The sequence below is a fragment of the Protomyctophum parallelum genome (genome assembly GCF_964188405.1).
Source record: "Protomyctophum parallelum genome assembly, chromosome: 20".
NCBI classification, from domain to species: Eukaryota; Metazoa; Chordata; class Actinopteri; order Myctophiformes; family Myctophidae; genus Protomyctophum; species Protomyctophum parallelum.
The window spans coordinates 19,277,621-19,300,178 of NC_139718.1; the positions used below are offsets into that span (position 1 = coordinate 19,277,621).

At 44.1% G+C, this 22,558-nt stretch overlaps 1 protein-coding gene across 1 annotated transcript in view; it reads right to left on the reverse strand.

The window, feature by feature from the left end:
- Positions 1-22,558, reverse strand: part of sobpa (sine oculis binding protein homolog a) — a 60,941-nt gene that overhangs the window by 11,771 nt on the left and 26,612 nt on the right. Inside the window, exons 4-5 of the mRNA XM_083791530.1 lie at positions 18,360-18,511; positions 4,920-5,018 (exon numbers count right to left, since the gene is read on the reverse strand). Of these exons, the coding sequence (XP_083647656.1) occupies positions 4,920-5,018; positions 18,360-18,511 (251 nt within the window). The remainder of the gene's footprint in view (positions 1-4,919; positions 5,019-18,359; positions 18,512-22,558) is intronic.

Sequence of the window (22,558 nt, forward strand, 5' to 3'; positions counted from 1 at the left end):
GAAAGTTTGAGAACCACTGCTGCCTGTAAAATCAGTCATTTTCAGGCGAGCATCCGCGCTGTACGACAAAGTGTATAAAACAATTGGGCTTTAATCCACCATGTTATAGCCAGGATTAAATTTCTGGGACGCCAGCCACTGGGAAAGGAAGGAGAACGTTCTAAGCTGTGTAAAGTTCACTAAGAGGACAGTCTTGCATGCTTTATTTTCGGTATAGGCATGATGCGGTTTCTTTTTTTTTAAACAGGGGCTGCTAACAGCTAGTGACAAAAAAACTGGATGAAAAGTGCAACTACTGTGCTTCTCCTTGCCATTATTATGATATTGATACAGTTAGCAAAACAGTGGTGCTTGGAAATGTCACAATTTTAGTTTGTCATCATTAACCTTTGCTCAAAGCTATACACCATGCACGATATTAATACTCGGTTCTTAAATGGGGGGGGGGGGGGGGATCATGGCACTAACAGGATCATGATGTCATTTTAATTCATGAGGTCAGGTGGAAACCTCATATCTCTGAAACGCTGTGTTGATTTCGTCAGAAATTATTGATTTAGTCTTATAATATATAATATCTTATTAGTCTATTGAATAACACACAATTCAGTGACTAAATCTATTCTGGCAAAAGTAACATTGCATTAAGACTAAGACTTTTGAATAACCCAATATTTAGTCTTTATAGTACTATTTACTTAAAACCTTAATCTTTTACTCTTAGTCAACAAAATTAACACTGCTGAAACGGTTACTTTTTCAGGATAGGTGTTCCAATGGAGTTATCATTTAGTCAAAAGCTCTTGTTGGTATATTTTTCATTGGTTCAATATCTATAAAACACACACTTGACCACTTTCACTTAAAGAACATTTTAAGATGGCAGATCTACAATACAGTTTTGTGTAGTACGACAAAGTAGGGCATTCACTTACAATTTGTTCTTCTTCTTAATAGAAATGTGGAGATACAAGGTTTCTGCCTGACAGCCAAATATACTACACACGATACAACTTCTTCTGCTGGGCCCAATTATTATTATTTTTAGATATTTCTTTAGGCATTTCCGCATTATTCTTTATAAATAAGAGAGAGAGAGAGAGAGAGAGAGAGAGACAGAGAGAGACGGAGAGAGAGAGAGCAAGGAGCCTTGGGTTGGATTTGAACACACATCCTTGTGTGACCTCAAAGAAGTTCGAAATTTAAATGCATTTTCTCTAATGTATTGCTCATTCTATGACTCTTATCAGGCGGACTCCTAAAAAAAACATGATGATCGATGACTCAGAGAAACTTCTTTTACAATAGGACCATTTCTTAATTTCTTGGAAAAGGCCAGCTGCCTGGTCAAGAAGGAGGAGGACTGTGTAACATGCAAAAGGGTCACGTATATAATACTGTACATGAACTGCATGTACATCTGGTATGTTATGTATATGGCAGGCTGTAATACCGACGAGAAGGATCTGCTCATGATATGAGGTGGGCCAAAATGGTGGCATGACACAAAAATTTAAATATAATTAAGTTTGTTTGTTTGTTCATTCATTCACATAAATGATATACAATAAAGCAGCGTTCCCCAAAGATCTTTGGCCGTGCACCCCCTGTTACCTCTTGACCTAGCTGACGCACCCCCCATGTCACGCACCCCCTAGAGGGTGTTTGCGCACCACAAGAGGTGCACGCACCACATTTTGGGGACCCCGGCCTGCACTAAAGCACAGCAACCAGTGTCCATATACATTAGCCAAAAAGAGCAGATCTACAAGCTCACAATGCGTTGCGTACAGTAGTCTGACATTGTGAGCTTGTAGCAGATTGTTTTTTTTGTTTTGTTTTTGGCAAAGACATTTAGGTGTAGACGGAAGAAAAGTACAGTTGTGCTTGTGACTCAAGTCCAGTTCTCTAAGACTTACTAGTCTTAGAAAACACAGCTGAAGTACCCTTGAGCAAGGCACTGAACCCCCAACTGCTCCAGTGGAGCTGCTTAGTGGCCAACAGTATAAGAGACTGTGGTTGTACTGGTCAGCTCCCAGGTTTTAATGTGTGTGTCTTGTCTGTGTGTTTCTATGTGCAGGGCGTTTCTTAAAATGAGCACGTGTGCTCAGCTACTACCCTGGGTAAATAAAGGAAGAAAAAAAAGAACAGATATACTGTACAAGCGATGTGTTTATGTTTTGTGGGTTCCAGACCAGGTCATAAAAAAAAACGAAAGTGGTATGTATTGATCCCAGGCTATACTGTACTGTGTCCTAGACTGTGGGGTTCCGCTGTACGACTAATTTGGCAACCCTGTAATTGTCTGCTAGATGCGTGCGATTTACCCACAGTAATCCACAGGGGCCCAATAAGGTTTAGAGTGTATGATTCAGTAATCCACAGGGATCAATAAGGTTTACTGTGCATTTATTTCCCACTCGGGACACATTTGGCCTGCGCTCCACTATGCTTCGTTTATTCACACAGATGTAAGATGTCGTGTAATCCACGCTCAAGTGTTTAGGCCTCGTTATTCACACAGATTTTAAGATATCCGCTGGAAACCTTGTATCTTTTTCGTTTTTTTTCTCTCTTTTATTTTCATAAATTAATGCCTTACTTACATCATATACTACAACGTGACACGAAAGTAGCAAATTATAGCCGCTCTACAACACGTTGCAGCTTGAAGGTCTGCTGTGAAAGTGCAAGCGGTTATAGGTCTATCTGTGGGTTTTTTATAAATATTGAACACATTAAAAGCATTAACACAACAAGCTTGTGACTGAATGATAACTACATACAGTAGGATCCATACACAGGTTCTTATATCCATCTCCTGAAAGGTAACGCTTTTGGACAACGTCTGCACACAACAGCAAAGTATTTGGCTCTGTTATTGTTGTGAAGAATAGTCTATACTCTACAGAATTAATTTTAAATAAAATCATAAAATTAATGCACTCGCGCATGTATCTATGCACGTACGTATATGCCACACAAACAATGTCAAATTCAAAGAAAGCTCATGAGAAATATAATTAAAACAATAACAAACAAAACACACATGCACCCCAGGATCATGAGTCATCATGAGTGGTTGAAAATTGGCCAATGATTATGAAACCGATAAAGCCAAAAGACCCAAGTCGACACATGATTGAATATGATGCAAAATAGGAATGAGAAAAGGCATGATGAAAACAAATGAAAACAAATCTAACATATCAAATAAAATAAATATGGAAAAACAATCAATCAAATGATCTGATCACATAAATAAGTCATGGGCAGAGTGGTGTTAGATGTGTTCCACCAATTAGGCTCTATGCACAGCAGCCATGTTGGAAAGAAATCGGGCCGCTTCCTTACTTCTTTCACAGGTGTTGTCAATGATACTAATTGAGGCTCCGTTCCATCCTGGTCAAACAGTGCAGAGACATTCCAGTGGGTCTCAGTATGCCGGCCCAGGTTCCTTCACGGTTCCTTGAGGGGGTTTCAAATGGCGCCCCTTATGGCGTGTAACTCTTAGAGTGTACAAAATAAATTAAACCAAATGGACCCGGCCTTACGCGTCCATTTGGGAAAAGTTACGGGGGTCCTCGAAATACGCTAAATGGAACAGAGACTCAATTAGTACAATGGTCTCTATGCACACAGAATAAGGGTGTAAGCACACTTGGGCTTCCATGCGCGGTAGATGGAAATTAAGTTCCACCAGATTCCCAGACCATTACGCAGCATTCGGCTGCTATTTCCATTTCACTCTTGCTGCACTCAAGGACACTTTGAGACCCACTGGTGTAGCAGAGTGCAGGAGTGTAGCACCAAATTCTGGGCCCTCGGAAAAGGAATTACTGTGGGCCCCCCAAACACATTGTTTTGGGTGTTTTTTATGTGTAATCTAGGCTTTTAAGGCCCCCCACACCCTGGGGCCCTAGTAAGTGTGTCCCACTTTCCCCCCCAGTCCAACGCGCCTGGCAGAGTGTTTCCAGTGAGCCAACACGCACAGGTGCAGCACCCTGACTCTGTTTGACCAGAATGGAACAGAGCCTTCATTATTAGTATCAGTGGTAGGGAAGGGGCCCAAGTTCTTTCCAAAATGGCGTGTGTGCATAGAGCCCATTGGTAAGATCAAGTCAAGCGGAAGTGTGGAAGGCACCTTGCCACTCAAAGTGACTACTGGCCAATCACAGCGTGTCTTTTCCGGGACTTATCAATTCAATTCAAAGGAGCTTTATTGGCATGAGAAAACAAACGTTTGCATTGCCTCTGATTGGCCTGCCGAACGTCCCCTTCTGTGAAATGGCGCTGAGATTCAGATGCCACAGAGCCGAAGGCGGCATCTAACCTCATGTCTATTTTCTGCTCTATAAAGCACTTTGAGCTACATTTATGTATGAAAGGTGCTATATAAATAAAGTTTATTATTATTATTATTATGCAATAGGCTCTATGTATACAGAATAACTTCCCTACTTCCTTCACAGGTGTTACCTGATGATACTAATGAAGACTCTGTTCCCTTTAGTGTACAGTGGTCCTCAAACGTTTTGATTTCAAGGACCCCCATAACTCTGAGTGTTACACCATTTATTTAGTAGGTCATTTATTTGGAAACCACTCAAAGACACTTTGAGACCCACTGGTGTAGCAGAGTGTTTGCAGTGAGCATCCTGATTCCTGACTCTGTTTGACCAGAATGGAACAGTCTTCATTAGCATCATCGGCAACACCTGTGAAGGAACTAGGAAGTAGAAGGAGTTATTCTGTGTGCATAGTGCCCATTAGTATAAATGGTAAGACCTGTGAAGGAAGCAAAGGAAGAGGCCCAATTATTTTCTTTCCAGACATGGCTGCTGTCCGCACAGAGCCTACAAAACAATAAACTATAAGCTCTAGATGCTGGTGTTAAATGGTTATGTCAGTGTCCTTACAAGTACATCGCTGTTTGTCTTGAAGACAACCCTGGGCGGGTCCTGTGTAAAGTTGATGTGCTGGGGTAATTTCACACCGAGGCCATCTTCGTCTCTCGCCTGGGGGAGGGGAGGGGAGGGGGGGGGGGGGGGGGGAGAGATAATGGCTTCTTTTTACGAATGGACAAAAAATTAAACAGATGAACAGAAACAACAACAAACTCAGAAAATGAAAGTGATGATGAAAGCAAAAGGAAAAATGATCAACATGCAACGGGATGATGGACATGCATTGGGTATTTGTCGTGTGGGCCAGATTGCAAATCTCTTCGTATGTGTGCGTGTGCTTTTTTTTTTTGCATGCGTGTTCTGTGCGTTTGTGCATGGCGTACATGGTATCCATCACGTTAATATGACACGTAAAGTGCAGCCCCTGATAACTTACATTAAAATACATTTAGAATCGGTTTAAATTCTACAGATTTCTGTGTAAACTGCATGTTTGGTATAATACTGTTGTAAAAAACAACATTATTCAATCATGAATGATCTACCCCAAAAAAAACATATTCATTGACCACAGTCCCCAAGGGGTCTATAGTAGGGCCCCCTCTGTTTTTCCCTCTCTTCAAAAATAGCTGGTCTACAAGCTCACAAACCGCCATGTTGCGACACGTTTGTGAGCCCCCAGAATAGGGATGCTACAGTAGAGGACATGCGGTGAAGAAACAATATCATTCAATTTATAGTGACTCATAGGAATAGACTAAGTGACAACCAGGTATAGTCTGGTGACCACCGGAGAGACGGGTGACAGCCGGAATGTAGACGTCTCCCGGGTGAGCAGTATGGGTTAGCACCCCAGCCTGTGTCCTCCGTGAGGACGAAGCCCAAAAAACCCTTGGTGAGGCCTTTAGGAGGGCCATTATAATCCACCACTCCTGAATGAAGTGCCTGGTGCTGGGAGTCTGGTGCAACACACAGGGCCTGACCTGGTGAGAGCAGGAGTGGACCTGGTGAGACGTAGGAGGGGCCCGGACAGGAGCCAACCCACAGAGCCTAGTCCTTCCACGCGCCAGAATCTGGTTCCGATTGTGTGGCCCTGGTTTTTCCCATATGGGACTGATCGAGGGTAGCTACTGGGACGTAAGTCGGGACTTGATCACCCCGTTGGGTCACCTGAGTGAGGGGTATGATGTTCGAGAGACCCGAAACCCCTGATGACCTTGGGATACATCACTGAGGATACGTCCCAGGTGCATCCATGCAATGTTTTTTTGTTATTTTTGTTATAACTTTTCATTTTAAAGAGGAAATGAGTCAAAAGCTGTCACCTCCTTCATTAAACAACTTAATAATAAAACACTACGTCACATTAAGACCGGATGTTTAGTTTCCCAGCAGTCTGGTTCAGTGTGGAGCACCTAGTGACAGTCCTTCAAGAAACAAATGCTTTGGCCATGTCTCGCGACCCCTGCCCCGCCCCCAATGCAAACTGACCTTAATAATAGAGAAAATATATCATAATATACTGAAACCAGATAGAATCATTGCAGTATTGATACATTTTAAGTAAAAAAAAGTGAGTACTTTTTTTCCCTCCAGAACTACTAGAGAAGTCATTTTATTTTGATTGATTTGTCACATTCTCTGTGTCTGAGACACACACACACACACACACACACACACACACACACACACAGCCTTATCCTCCAAGGCACACGAACAATACGGTCACACAAACACATTCTACAACACTCACACATTTTAGACTTAAAGTATGCATCTTGGCAGGGGTGTGAACACACACAAAAATGTCACACACATGCACTGTGGGCGCACACGCACGCACGCACGCACACAAACAAAGACAAGCCATTGTGTCATTATTCTTTCTCCAATTTGTGTTGTGACCCTCTGGCCCTCTGCCAGTTCATTTACATATAGCGCTAATGAGCTGTTGGCTACTGTGGACACGACACGAGGCACACAAGACACTGAAGCGAGCGTATAAACACATGCACACACGATGATGAAGAGATCTGAGGCAGACAGACAGACAAAGACAGATAGGTAGAATGATCGATCCGTCCATCTCTCTCTCTCTGTCAGTCGGTACGGGGAATAAAGGACTCTGCAGCAGTTATGCAGAACGAGTTCAGCCATTAAGTCAATTAGCAATAATTATTGTTAACTGGAACTCCTCCACAAAGAGCCGGCCGGCTGGGCCTGGGTGGCAACTGGATCTAATCATAGTTAAGAGTTTTTTCAGACCCCTTAGCTGAGAGAGAGATGAAGCAGGGACTGCGCACACACACACACACACACACACACACACACACACACACACACACACACACACACACACACACACACACACACACACACACACACACACACACACACACACACACACACACACACACACACACACACACACACACACACACACACACACACACACACACACACACACACACACACACACACACACACACACACACACACACACACACACACACAGGATTCATGTTAAATGTGTGATTTCAGACATTTAACCGCTAAAAAGAAAACATCAATATACCTTGTACTTGTTCTGCTCTTTTTTCGCCTGTACACCAAACCTCTTCGTCGTAAATACCCTAACCCTATATGAGCTTGTACAGTCAGTGGCTATTTTTGACTAATATTCACCCCAAAGATTCTAGGGTTCAAGTTGTTAATGGATATATAAAAATCTAAGTCCCTATCACACAAAGATCCCCTGCTGAAGACCCCTGACCTAGAAGATATTCAATTATGATTGATCTATGATTGATTGATTGATTGATTGATAAATACTGATAGATATGGATGGATATGGATGTAATAAAACACAAAGAGCAGTGCAGAAATTAAACGTCTGGGTTTCCGAGGCTACTCTGGAGCTGACGTTCCAATGGCCTCACCGGCGCTTCGGTGGCGCTGGAGTCCCGAGGGGGTGACATGCAAGCTGTCGCCGTGCTGGCCTCCATCTGGGCTCACGCGTGTGCCCAGGTGTGGCATGCCCGTCACCTGCCAACAGGGCTGCCTCCCTGACAAAGATGCTGACGGGTGAAAGACGACACACGGCAAAACAGCCAAGAGATCTGTGTCAGTGGTCCCCAAACTTCATGTCAAGGACCCCAATATTGACACTAATTAGCCCACTATTTGAAGAGATAATGCCAGGGACCCCCATAACAGATTTTTACGGCACTAGCAGAGATTCTCAACCCGTTTCATTTCATATTAGTCTACAGAACCCCCATTTAATGGCATTTCGATCTCTGGGACCCTCAATTTATATTGTAAAATCAATGTTAATTTAACTCTGAGAGTGTACAAATGGAACCCATTTGGTGTACAATCTCAGAGTTACAGACCCATAAGGGTCCATTTGGTTAAAAAATATCATTTAGCTGGGGACCCCCTGGAACCCCCTCAAGGACCCCTGGGGGTCCCCGGACCCCACTTTGAGAACCACTGATCTATGTAGTCCCTCCCGCGTTCTGGAATTAAGGTGTAACTGGCACTCTCCGCAGCAAACGTCCTGCTGCATATTTCTGCAGTGAGGATCAGGTTTCTACTTTTAAAGCTACAAAAAAAAGCTACAAAAAATGTCAATTATCTAATGTAATCCTGGGCGCTACACTTCCTCTTAGTTTGGAGTAGTTTGTAGTTCTCCTCTCTCTCTCTCTCTCTCTCTCTCGTATTTGAGTTGGAATGGCTGGCAGCTATGAGCTAATCACCTTCCTCCATGCCCTGCAGCTGTGTCAAGCAAGCCTGAAGGATTCCACTGAGCTACTGTACCAACACAAGCACACGCACAGTTGCGCACACACGCACGCACATGCAGACACACACACACACGCACAAAGACGCATAGTGTACTCTGTAAAATCGGTGTAAAAACATACGGGGTCCATTTGGTTACATTCGTGCACGCTCAGAGAAGCAAATAGGTGAATTAAAGCTGAGGATTTTACTATGGATATCGGGAAGGGCAAATCACAGCCACAAGGGTGTGTGTGTGTGTGAGGTGCTGTACCCTGTACATTCCTGAGTATTAAAATGGACACTTTCGGGTCCATGTGGTTACGTTTTGTACATGCTCAGAGTTACAAATGGTCTGGAGGAATTATACCAACACCGAGGGTTTAACTATGCAAATCACAGCCACAAGGGTGTGTGTGTGTGAGTGTGTGTGTGCGACTGTGTGTGTGTGCGACTGTGATTGCGTGTGTTTGTGTGAGTGCAGGTGAGCGTGCGCGCGCACGCGTGAGTTGGAAGTGACATTTCTGTGCTGACATGAAGAGGCACTCTGCCCTCCTCTCGCCTGGAGGCAGCTCCCGGGGAAAGACGCTGCCTGCAGGCGGTCTCCCTGGGGGGATTCCATCCCATGCTGTACTCCTTACACCCAGTGCCAAACAGAAAAGCTCTTACACTGCGACAGGCACCAACCGACCGACCGACCGACCGACCGAACTGCACTAATCCAGCTGTAGTCTCCGTCCAGACCCCGTTTAATCCACTCTAATAAAATACTGTTTATGCCACGTTGGAAGCGCCTGTCTGTATGTACAGTATGTACAGTGTGTTATGTTCAGAAGGAAATGTGCTTGTGACCTTGTAGATTGGCTATTTTCAAATAGCCAATGTACATTGGGGTGCGTGCGTGCGATTATGTGACCTTGTCACTTCGTTTGGGCTTTGCTCAATGTCCTATAAGCACCTGGTGTGAATTGGGGAGGCAAAAAGGAAAGACGTACCACTGAAACGCTTCAAACCTGGCCAGTAAGAGAAGGGAAAATCCACTGCATATAATCTTCACGTCTCTCCTCCCAGAAATCTGCCGGAGAATGATGGTGAACCAGGGAAACCACCCGAAAACCACGGAAAGTAAGATTGTAACCTGTAAGATCATTAATAAAGAAACTGTAGCCTGCCACTATGGCCGTCTTGGAAGATAATTGAAAGTGCAGTTGTGCACATTATTAGGGCTGTTAACCCATTTTGGGCGGGAACCCCTTTTGGCGTTTTAAGTGGCACGCTACAAGCTTGTAGGTCTGCTATTTTGTGAAAGTTGTGAAAAAGGGGACGCAAATCTTTGAATAATGAATATATATATTCTTTCAGAGCGAACGTTTGTGAAAAATGTTAGGATTTAGAAGCAATTATTTTTATCGACCTCAATCCAAAATGGGTTAAGAGTAAAAAAATATTGCACATAACAACTGTATCCCAAATAAGAATATTTTTCTTAGCTTTTTACCCACTTTTTCCTCCCCAGTTTAATCGTCGTGCCAATTGATTCCACCCCACACACATTTCTGCATGTTGTATCCTACTATACTGGCTCACCTGCGTGAGGAGTGAGGCATGAGGAGTGAGGAGCCCCCACCGGGAGGACGTAGTAGGAGTAGGGTCTTCGTTATACTCCTCCCGCTCGACACTCCCCGCTGATTATGCCACCCCCAGCCCGTAGGATTACGTACAGATTATGCCTTGCTTCCCAACCCCGAACTCAGAGCCCATTGTGTTCGTATATAATAGATACTCGACAAAGCCAGATGCGCCACGATGGATTCGAACCCCACAACCTCCATAGTGGTGGGCAGGTACTTCACCGCTGAAACACCCTCCCAGTGGGGCATTCGTTTACGGAAAAATATACACAAAAAGAGGTTTCTGCCTGATAATAACCACATTTACAAGGGTCCATTTGGATCCAAACCATCATTTAGCTGGGGACCCCCTGGAACTCCCTCAAGGACCCCAGGGGGTCCCCGGACCCCACTTTGGGAACCACTGGTGTAAATGATCTTCCAGGGGTGGACAGATTTGTTTTTTCTTCGCCTGTTACTGGGTTACATTTCAAATTAAGACTCGCTTTGCAACTCAAACCGGTGGAGAAACGCAGGCGGCATAGAGACGCATCTCAAAATAAATACACAATCAATGTGCCGATCCCAGAAGTGTGTGTGTGTGTGTGTGTGTGTGTGTGGGGGGGGGGGGGGGGGGTGGTTAGGGGGGCAGTGGGAGATAAGATAAGACAGAATAAGGCCTGATCTTAGGCCTTATCTTATTCTTTGTCTGCGACAGTGTCACTCCGCCGAAAAATAGCCAAGCTTTTTACCTTCCACACAAGCTTAAACCCTCCAATAAACAGCCAAATAAGTGACTGATCCAAGTCCAACACTGGTCTGATCATTAATCATCATTTGCCCTGCACATGAACACGACGTGCACACGCGCTCACTCACACGCACACACACAACGAGTGAGGAGTCAAGCCTGCATTTATACCTCGCCATGTGAGACGTGTCCTGCCCCTGAAAAATAGCCGATCTACATAAGTCACACACGCTGCTCATAGTAGACATAGTATTCAACCCTGCAGCACTCAAATCAAAGTATTGATACTCCTGCTCAAATGTAACTCAACTGCAATTAAGTTTGCTTTCCAAAGTTAAGTACTGTAAGTGTTCAAAAGTACAAATAACAGAAGTACATTGCGTTTTCCGATAGCAATGCATTGCTGCAATGAAAAGTAGGAGTTCCACTGTGAGATGAAAACATTTTCAACAATATCAGTGAAAAATAGCCGCGAACTACGAGCTCACAACGCGTTGCCCTGCGAGTACGTTGTGAACTTGTACATCGGACTATTTTCGGGCACGGGACACCATCCTACCACTAAGTATAAATCAGGCTCTATGCAGAGGAGATGGAAGCAAAGTATCACCGCCCCCAATCCCCCCCGCCCCACAAACACACACACACACACACACACACACACACACACACACACAGTCCCCCCCCCCCCAAATGCCCAATTGCTAGTCACCATAGGAGGGGATTGGGTTGCACGGATGAAGCAACTGAGTATATTTCATGCAACACAATACCAGTGACTTTGCTTACCCCCCCCCCCCCCCCGCTCCTACCTCATTCCCACCACCCCCACATCACTTCTCATATCCAACGCACACAGACATGAGATACGCTTTTTTTTGTCTTTCTCCCCAGCCATGACAATTTTCTCTCTCTCTCTCTCTCTCTCTCTCTCTCTCTCTCTCTCTCTCTCTCGCAAAGCAAAGCAAAGCAAAGCAAAGCAAAGCAAAGCAACCAAAGAGAAGCCTTGGAGGCCCTGTTGTTGTGGCCAACCTTGTGGGTGCATGAGAAAAGAAACATGCGGGTATCGCTTACACAAATGGCCTGCATGAATGTGCGAGCGCCAGACAAAATAATAGAATCTGAGCTGCCCTGGCGTGGCAGACGAAGGGCCTTTTTCCTGTGCGTTCGCCGCTCGCAGACGCTTTCGGGATGCTTTATAATTATACATATGCGCGTGTGTTTCCTGCCCGGGGGCTGTCGCGATTATGCAATTTCGCATGCCGATTAATTGACACACAGACAATTGCGATTAACGATTTCACCGTGTTTTTGTCGGAACATTATGAATACAAATTGTAACCGTTCTGTTTGCCCGTTTAGGCTTTGAAGATGCACAAGGCAAATGACAAAGGAATATAGCCTACAAAGAAATGACTGACATATTTAATAACTTTATTGTATGAAGGTTCGTGGCTATAAAACCAGTGGTTCGTAAACATTTTCATGTCTAGGACCTCGAAATTCATATACATATCTGGCCGTGGACCCACATCTGATGTATGTTTTGAAAATAGCAGATCTACAATTGGCTACTTTTATACAGATTTTGTTACTATTTTGATGTCATCAATATTAAGCCCATATATGAGAATGTCAATATATGGCCATACTGTGACAGTCTCATGATAACCAGGGTGGTTGCCGCGACGCGAGTCACACTTGCAAATGCATGAATGTGGAGCTGACTATCATCACCTGGATCTCCATATATGAAGATCACGGCACTGACCTCATCAAACCCCGGATAGCCATACATGTACTATACTGTATCTGCATGTATGAGCCGGCCAGCAACTCTACATCTGACAACATTAATTAATAGTTTAACTCCTGCTTCTCAACCGAATTAAGAAGCTCTGTTGTTTCAGCGCGCCCTCACCCTTTAGGGCGAGGTCGCTTCTCGCCCTCACGTCTTACTGGTATCAACTATAGGGCCAATATGGGTACAAATCAACCCAAATCAGAAGGTTTTTCTTTGATAGTGACACACATTAGGGAAATATGCCATGTGTTAGAGCGCATAAAGGTGTTTGTGACAATTGCTTTGTGACAATGACATATCTTTATTTGAACCCCTCCCCCCCAACACTTCCCAGCATGCCCCAAGTCACCTTGGAAAGCATCAGTTTCAGGCGGGCACATCCAAAATGACCCATATGAATGCATATTTATGAAGCCTCAAGTCTGAAACCAACAAAGGCCACAATCTGGAGGTCACCGGAGACATGGAAATAGACTGTTTGTGTCCCAACAATTGCATTATGCAATGGCCTACTACGGTATCACTGACTGTATTCATGGCAGCTCTATTCCAAAATGACTGGATTTCATGGTTGTTGGCAGTGGCGGAAAAAAGTACTAAAAATGGTTTACTTAAAAAGGTATCAGTGGGAATGTTCTCCTGAATACCCCTGTGTGTCATCGCCGTGAGTCCCAAGGCCAGGGATGGAGATTATGTTCTCGCCCCTGTGTGTGTGTGTGTGTGTGTGTGTGTGTGTGTCTCCAATGCACAGCAATGTGTGTCCCATAGCATTTTTTCACCACCAAGTGTCACTGTTGCGCAGCCTAACACACACACACACACACACACACACACACACACACACACACACACACACACACACACACACACACACACACACACACACACACACACACACACACACACACACACACACACACACACACACACACACACACACACACACACACACAGTACAGCACCACTCGGTTCAGACGGGTCTGATTTTTATGGTTAACTAGCATTTTCTTCAAAAGACACTTTTAGATACTAATTCTACAGGTTTTGGCCAAAACTCATACAAATCACTACACATCAACTCTGCACTGCAGTAATGTTAAAAATCACACTCATGTGTTGATGTGAAGTGAGGGGCAGTATTTATATCAGCCAGATGAGGCCCAAACCGCCACAATATAACACCTTGCTACTATACTTGCAACAAAACTGTTTGAAGGACATGTCACCCCAAGGCAACTCCTTCAACTGCCATTGGGGATAATATTATAATGGTTGCATGCAACTACTTGTAACCGTTTGGTTGCAAGGAGTTGCATGCCAAATCATTGGTGCGGTTTGGGCCTTACGTTGTCATTTAATGCCCAAACCAGGGGTTCTCTTCTCAACCTGGGGATCGCCAGACATCGCGAGACATGGCCAAAGCATTTCCGGGGGGATCCCCAGCCAGAAACGTTGAGAATGCCTGCCCTAAACAAACATTAAACGTCCATAGACTTGGCTGGCCTATGAGGTCATTTTGAAAAGTAGTAAGTAGCCTTGCCGAGCCATGAGGGCCATAGGGCAGGAGCCTATCTCCTGTTTCTGTAGTGTGAGGCAGCTTGTACAAGTACACCCCTTGGACATGACGCTAGTATGTCACAGGGACTTACCCCCAATCCAACCCTTGATGCTGAGTGCCAAGCAGGGAGGCATTGGGTCCCAATTTTAGAGTCTTTGGTATGACCCAGCCGGGGATTGAACCCCGACCTCCCAGTCTCAGGGCGGACACTCTTTACTTTACTTTACTTTACTTTACTACGGATCCCCATTAGCACTTGCAAAAGCGTGGCTATTCTTCCTGGAGTCCAGAACTCTAACCACAAGGCCACTGATTTGGTCATTTCGGGAAGGCGCCCCTCAAAAGATTTTTTATTAAGCTGGCATGGAATGGAAACGAGCCTGGTTTTATCTAGCATCAGTATTATAATGACTCAAATATTAAATAAAATGCATATCAGCACCCCCACCACCTCAGGACATTGTGGTACTGCAGCTAAAACCGCTTTCAAAGTCCAGAAAGAAATGACAAGGGCGGCCCAGGCCGTAGCGTAACGGTCTGGGCACCGGACTGGTGATCCAGTCGCGGTGTGCCGCGGGTTCGACTCCCGAACCCGACACGGCCTTTACCGCATGTCATCCCCCCATCTCTCTCCCGTTTCCTGTCAGCCTACTATCTGTCCCTTAAAAAACCAATAAAAGGCGTAAGCCGCAAAAAAATATCTTAAAAAAAAAAAAAAAAAAATGACAAGGGCTACGTTTACATGGACAGTTAAATCCCCTTTTCATTCAGAATAAAAGTTAAATCCTATTAAAAGTTGTCATGTAAACACCTACAAAAACTTAAATCGGAATGAAAATGGCCAATCTGATTTAAACTTAGATCTGATGTAACTGACCGGTTTATTCCATTTTAAAATCCTATTGAAACAATTGTGGACTCATGTAAACACTCATTCAGATTTAAGTTAATTCTGGTCTTTCTGTGCATGCTTGTTTCCATGTAATTGGTATGGCTATATTATGCTCTTGTTTTAAGAAACTAGACATGTTTAATTTCACATCTCTGAGAGCAACCTCTCATAGGCTACTACAGGATACATCAAATATAAAGTAATATGGCATAAAAGTGTTTTTTTATTATTATTATTTAGTTTTACCTGAAATAGAAGTAGAAGTATTGAAAATTGGAAATACTCAAGTAAAGTAGAAATACCTCATTTTTAGTAGAGTACTAAAGTAAATTATACTATAGTACTTATTTACTTTCCACCACTGGACGTAAACATATCCGCCCGCCCCCTATCCAATCAGAAGCCTTCCCAGCCCCAAACCTGATGTGGAATGAAATAATGGGATTTAAAAGTATTGTCCATGTAAACACTCATTCGGAATGACCATTTCCCATGTAAACACGCAGCAAAAAACTTACTTCTGAATTAATTAATTCTGAAGTTTTCATTCTGAATGAAAAAGCCCTCATGTAACCGCAGCCAAGGACTGGTTATATCAGAGTGGTGATTGAGGCTCAAACCATTAGAAATAACTTTGAGGGACATAAACAATATGATATTAAATATTAAAAGCAGTTTTAAAATGCATGTTATTTGCGCTTTAATATGTGCGTGTGTGTTTGTGTTAGGTTGCGCACAAGTGGTTAAAAACAACCATGCTATTTTCGTGCTCATACTCACCCAGGCACCCAGGCAGGCACCCAGGCAGGCAGCCAGGCAGGCAGCCAGGCAGGCGGCCAGCCAGCCAGCCACACACATAGCTCCGTAAGGGAGTGGTTGCACCACTCAAAAATTTGAAGTTTTCATAAAGCGTTTTTAGATTACACAGCCCTGGATAGGCAACCAAGGCTGGAGGGGATAAGCACTCTCGCCTATCTCCGGTTCGCCTTTTTGCATGAATAAACATTGTACTGTGCTGTAATGTGTAATGTGCTGTAGTTAGACAAAAAGCTAGTTTTCATTGTTGTCATTGGGGCTACAAATATGGTTTCTAGCCATCCCATAGAGTTTTATAAACTAATTCAGATTGATTTGGGATATTAGCTTTAAATGTTTCCGTTTTGAAACATTCGCCTAAATCCTTAAAACACCAATTACATTATGGATAGGTGTGGTTTGGGTGTTATGCATCTTATACCAATCAGTGTGCCAGGTGCCATAATCCATTATGCCCTGGAGTGAGCCTTATGGAAGAGCAACGCGTGCTGCCTTGGACTACATTTATATTAGATACAGAGGGTTGTTTTGTGTGTCTATTATCTGACTATCTGTCATCCACTCCGTGACCAACATAGCCTCTGCACTTATGCTAAATGCGTAATTCACGTATTCAAGTGTTTAATGCTTGCGGGTGAGGCATGGGATACGATAGAGCCCCATAACTGTATCAAAAGTAATCAACAAACTATTATAAAAACTGGTCAAACATTGGCCAAATTGTCAAATAATATGAGAAAGAGGCAAAACATGTGAAAATAGCTGATCTACAAGCTCACAATAGGCCTCAAAGTTCAAATATTATTCTTTTTGGGGAGTCGCGGCCTGGGAAGGATGAGAACGAGAACCCCTGCTCCGAATGGTCAGCCACATGGTATCAACCTAGCCAATGGTCAGCCACATGGTATCAATCTAGCCAATGGTCAGCCACATGGTATCAACCTAGCCAATGGTCATCCACATGGTATCAACCTAGCCAATGGTCAGCCACATGGTATCAACCTAGCCAATGGTCAGCCACATGGTATCAACCTAGCCAATGGTCAGCCACATGGTATCAACCTAGCCAATGGTCAGCCACATGGTATCAACCTAGCCAATGGTCAGCCACATGGTATCAACCTAGCCAATGGTCAGCCACATGGTATCAACCTAGCCAATCTAGCATTGTGTAGCTTATGAGATTCAGTTACATACTTCTTTGACTTTATCTTACACGTTTTAAAGAGTTTTCAGAAAAACCTGCGTTGCCATATAGCTCAAATCTAAAAATGACACAGATGCTTTCCGGTTTTTATGGGTTATAAAGTGCACCCCCAATCCACAGGCCCTGCGAGAAAGGTGAACATCTACAAATACTGAGGTCGAAAATGGTGAACAAACATGGTGCGACGGGACAGCACAGCAGGCACAAGGCTCAGCCTGATTCTCATGCTGGGAAAAAAAAAAGGTGTCAGCAAAGTAAAATAAACTGGATATCACTTGATTCAAAATGAACAGACACATGTGCACCTTTGATCTCATTCCCTCTCCACTAACAAGTGCGCTAAAAAAAGTGATTATGTTTGGATGAAGAAACTGATTTTAGGACAAACAAAGGAAGGAGATTAAAACACAGCCATACTCACATTGTAATTCCTTACATATCCAAGCTTTGGTATAAGAGAGAAAACAGATTGTTTTATTTGTTTACTGTTCATCATGGACGAAATAAGAACACAGTTGACAACTTCAATCATGACTGCCTTCTGTCATTCCGTCAGACACTGAGGCATTTTGAGATTGGTCATCGAAAGTGTACATTGTTAAAACCATGACTGTTTTGTGGCTTCCGGATTAAATGTGCTTGAACGCACTAAACGTGTTCAAGCCATAAGATAAGCCAGTAAAGCCACGGAGGGGGCTGACTGTGGCATTCAAGTGTGTGTTCATGACGAGCTTTCGCACAGACCCCAGTTAGAAGAAGAGCACTTCAAAATATGGAGCTGTTGACTCAGACTCAGGGAAATAACAGCCAAAGCCACAATAAGGGACGAGGCTCCGCTGGCCAACAGCTGCATGACGATAGCTCCCTTTACCTCAATTAAGGTGAAAGAATAATACAATATGTGTAACGACGAGGAGTGACATCGTAGAGCTTCTTTGTTTTGTTTTGTGTGATTTTGATGCCCTGTGTTTTACTCGACTCGGACCCACTGATGATAGGGGGAAGAAGGGTGGGGGGCGGCGACTTACCTTGTTTCTCTTGAAATAGGCCCTGCGGCAGGCGGCGAAACACTTCTCGCTGCAGAAGCTCTTGAGTTCGCTGCCCATGCTCAGCGAGTAGCGCTTGACCCCGACCTTCTGGCACCAAGCACACATGATCTGGACGTTGGACGCGTCCTCGTCTGGAAGACACAAGTGTCACGTCAGGATTGTCTATACAACCTGGCATTGGCATTGAGAAGTGTTATCCTACTATAAATGCGCCATGTCTCTGCGTGTCTCCGTGTGTACGGTTGTAATGCATGTAACTCGAGAACCGTTTGCCCCACCGACTTCACATTCGACACACGCGTTCCACACCCTCACAGGGAGTGCAGTGCCAGGTATCGAGTCGGTCGGACGCACGGTTCTCCAGAACCACCACAAAAGACTCTGGTCAGGCTCTGCCAGTGGGCCTAATGAGGCCAACTCCTTTCACCTGTGCAATTTCCAGCACACTTTTCGGTTTGCAGTCTTCACAGTCACACAGGCACATACACAGATCTCCATGTGGGACACCGGCTGACAGTTAAAATGGGTGCTATGACAACGTATATTAGGTTCCCAAGTTGCATCGTGACTACAAAACTGACTACCCCTGGTTGACCGGGGTAGTCAGTTTTGTATGTGTGGTCTTCCTAGTTCCAGTAAAATAAAACTATGCATGCGTCAGTCAGCATGGAAGTTGTCAATATGTCTGTATCAATACCACCAAGAAAAATTCCCGCCACACAGTATTTGGTATCCCCGCTGATTAAAGTACTTCTGACGCTGTTTATACACAAATGCATAGAAGCATAGAAGCCAGCATTAGTGAGACTAATTACATTATAAAGCGTGTAAGTCCACGGCAGAGGGTCTGAGACAATCATGCGGCAACAAGAAGCATCGGGTCCAAAAGACCAAAAATGGCGTTTATTCCACTGATTGAGTCCAGCTGTCGGTTTAGAACGGATCAAACTTCAGGCCACAGAAACCACCACTGGATTTATAATGAAGACCTCAAGTCTCAAGTCAGTGTACCAAAAACAAATACAGGGAGTCAGGGTCTCCATCTGGGAAAATGGCTATTTACCCGGGAAAGCATCCGTGTCATAATTAGATTTTAACCACTTCAAACAGAGATCTACAAGCTCAAAGCACGTCACCTCGTGCCACGCTACGAACTTGTAGATCTGCTATCTTTTTAGAAAAAGTTAAAAGTTGTGTAACTCTTTGAATAAGTGAACATTTTAGTTCAAATCTTTGCTTCTGGAGCTCCCTGGAACAACATATTTTGAAATTGGTGTCGGCGGCCAAACAATTTGGGGGTCGTTGACGTGAAAACGTTTGAGCACCACTGACATAGAAACAATGTTGTACACAAGCAGCGAAATGTTGGAGTGGGCAGCAATAAAATATAACAAGCGGTATAACAGGTATAACAGCGGTAATAATCAATGTAATATAATAAGGACATGAAATATAGAAAAGGAAAGAATAAAATAAAGGCTTGTTTTGGAAATGTGGCTAAATCCAGTCTGAATCCTCCTGGCATGGGTCTGAATCCAAAGCCCCTCTTCCCTGTCCCTTTGCCATCTCACCTAAATTAATCAACGCTTTTGATGAATGTGAGCTTGCCGTGTCATTGAAGAAACAGAACAAGAACATGATCTAATGGGGAAATTAATCTCAGATTTACAGACGTGTTTCGTACAAAAAATAATAAGAACTGCCGATCAACTGCACAAGGTTGTGTAGACAGAGTTCCGACTAGGAATGGGCATTTGGACCTTTTTTGGTAAACGTTGAACCTTTGGAGTGTGAGGCAGTTAACTGCGGTTAACAGTCTATGATGTCATAGCAATAAAACATAAGTTGTGTGGGAAGTTTAAATAGGGCCTATTAGTATCTAGGATGATCAGATTGTCATGCCGTACCAACTGGTGAACAAAATAAATAATGCTCCCGCACGTACTTAATGCATGTATAAGTGAGCAGGCACACAAAAATTAGCTAACTGGGGTCGGAGTACTACATTTTAAGTCATGTCTTAGCTTTGGTATCTCCAGCAGTTTACATAGATTATCCTGTATCAAAAGTAAATTGAATTGAATGCCAGACCTAAACTTAACCCCTACACACTTCCTCCCCCAAAAAAACTAAACAAAAAACTGGATGTTTTTGCGACGCAATTGTTCTTTTATTTAACTTGGCCACGCTCTGAAGCTCTCCCAAATCAGGCAGGGGAGATAGAGTCGACTAATGAGCTTATAGATACCTGCTGCAGGGCTTTCGTTTCACCCCCCCCCCCCCCCCCGCTCTACACCTTGCCCGAGTGTCAACGTTACCCCATCAAAACTCTCCATGGAGATGTTTGCATTCCGCCGGCCAGACACAGGGCTTCATTATCCCCTGCGTCTGCCGTGGCACAGGAGGTTGGTCCGCCCTGGCGCAGAGCAGAGCGCCCGGGAGCCGTGTTGGCATCGCCCAAGAGGAGTCCCCACAGGCCCCTAGCATAGGCGGGGAAACAGATGGTGTGGTCCTGCTAAACGCCTGTACGCCAAATCCCCCCCCCCCCCCCCCCTCTCACTGAATTATTCATGCTCCCACCGAGAGACGAGAAAAAAAAAAGAAAGAAAAATAAACGACAAAGGGCCTTTTTGAGGTGCAGGTATGGTGGAAGATGGTGGTATTTATTTATTTATTTATTTTATTGGAGGCTGCATAATTGCTGGGCATCTTTTCTGTCCCTCGGTGCAGATGTGAGCGCTTTGTGGAAAGCCAGAATTTTGGGAAGGCGCGTGAAAACACAGTACCTAAGACAGGGACGGAGCTCGTTAACGAGCACCTTATCGATCAGGCTTCTCGAGCCCGGGTTCTTATCGAGCCCACTATTGAGCATTTTATATTATTTTGACGGGAGACAATACATTCTGAACAGAACCAGTATCTCTTACTAGGGGACTTCAAATACAGTACAGACCGAAGGCAATTGACCTTTTTACAGATACAATTATATTAAAGAAACTGTTAACTGGTTAATATGCGTACCGTCACTTGAAAAGCGTAATTTTCTCTACCCGGATAACGCTGTTTGGCAGGTATCAATGCACTTGTAGACCTGTGTGATTACATTTATTTCTTGATCGTCTCTTGTCTTGATTGTTTAAACATGATGTCATGGGACGCTATGCTCGATAACAGGCTTGATAAGCCCAAAGCTTATTGATAACGGGTACTCAACAAACTTGTTATCGGATTGTGTCCGCGTGCAAGTAACAAGGTGCCGTAAAAGCAGTAACGAGACGTTGCGACGTTGGTTCGCATCCTCTGCTCATTATTAGCCTTGCATTCATACAGGTAATGCAAAAGAGTAACATTTCGAGGCGCTTTCAGGCACTTGTGTTGTTTGTAAAAAGAAATCGCTACTCCACTCACTGACCCCGAGAGTAAGAGACTGTGAGAAACAGGGACAGTTTGAGAGAAGATATAGACAGAGAGAGAGAGAGAGAGAGAGGTAGAGAGAGAGAGAGAGAGAGAGAGAGAGAGAGAGAGAGAGAGAGAGAGAGAGAGAGAGAGAGAGAGAGAGAGAGAGAGAGAGAGAGAGAGAGCGCGACTGGAAGGACATAAAATATGCATGATGGGGCCCACTATGCAATCTTTTAGGCCCCAAGGACTTATTCTCTTAATTGTGAGTTAGTCTTTGCTTAAAATCTGATGGCACGGCAGATCCATTAAGCTTATTTAACAAGAGGTGCAAAGCCTGGCCGGATGGTGATAAAGAGGTGAGCGGAGGTGAAAGACTAATGGGCCAGCTTTTTTTGTTTTTTTTTCACCCTCACACTCTCGTAGTCATAATGTGATAATTGGGAGCTATACCGGAGGGAACCTCAGAGGACGTCTCTCATTGCAACAGGAAGGCCTGATTTAGTCTCTGTCGTGGCTGAAAACCTCTTATGTCCACATTCAACTTTTTGTGGGGTTTTTTTGGTTTGTATTTTCGCAAATCAACACCCTACTGGCCTACTGTACTTGATCATACTGCAGCGTCGCAGAAAAGCATACCAGAAAGTACCAGATCTACAAGCTTTAAACACGGCGCAAAGCGGCACGCTGTGAGCTTGTCAATCTGCTACTTTTGCTAATTAAATTATATAAACCACTAGATCGGCTACCAAAGAGATCTGGTGTAGACAGAAAAGTGTGTG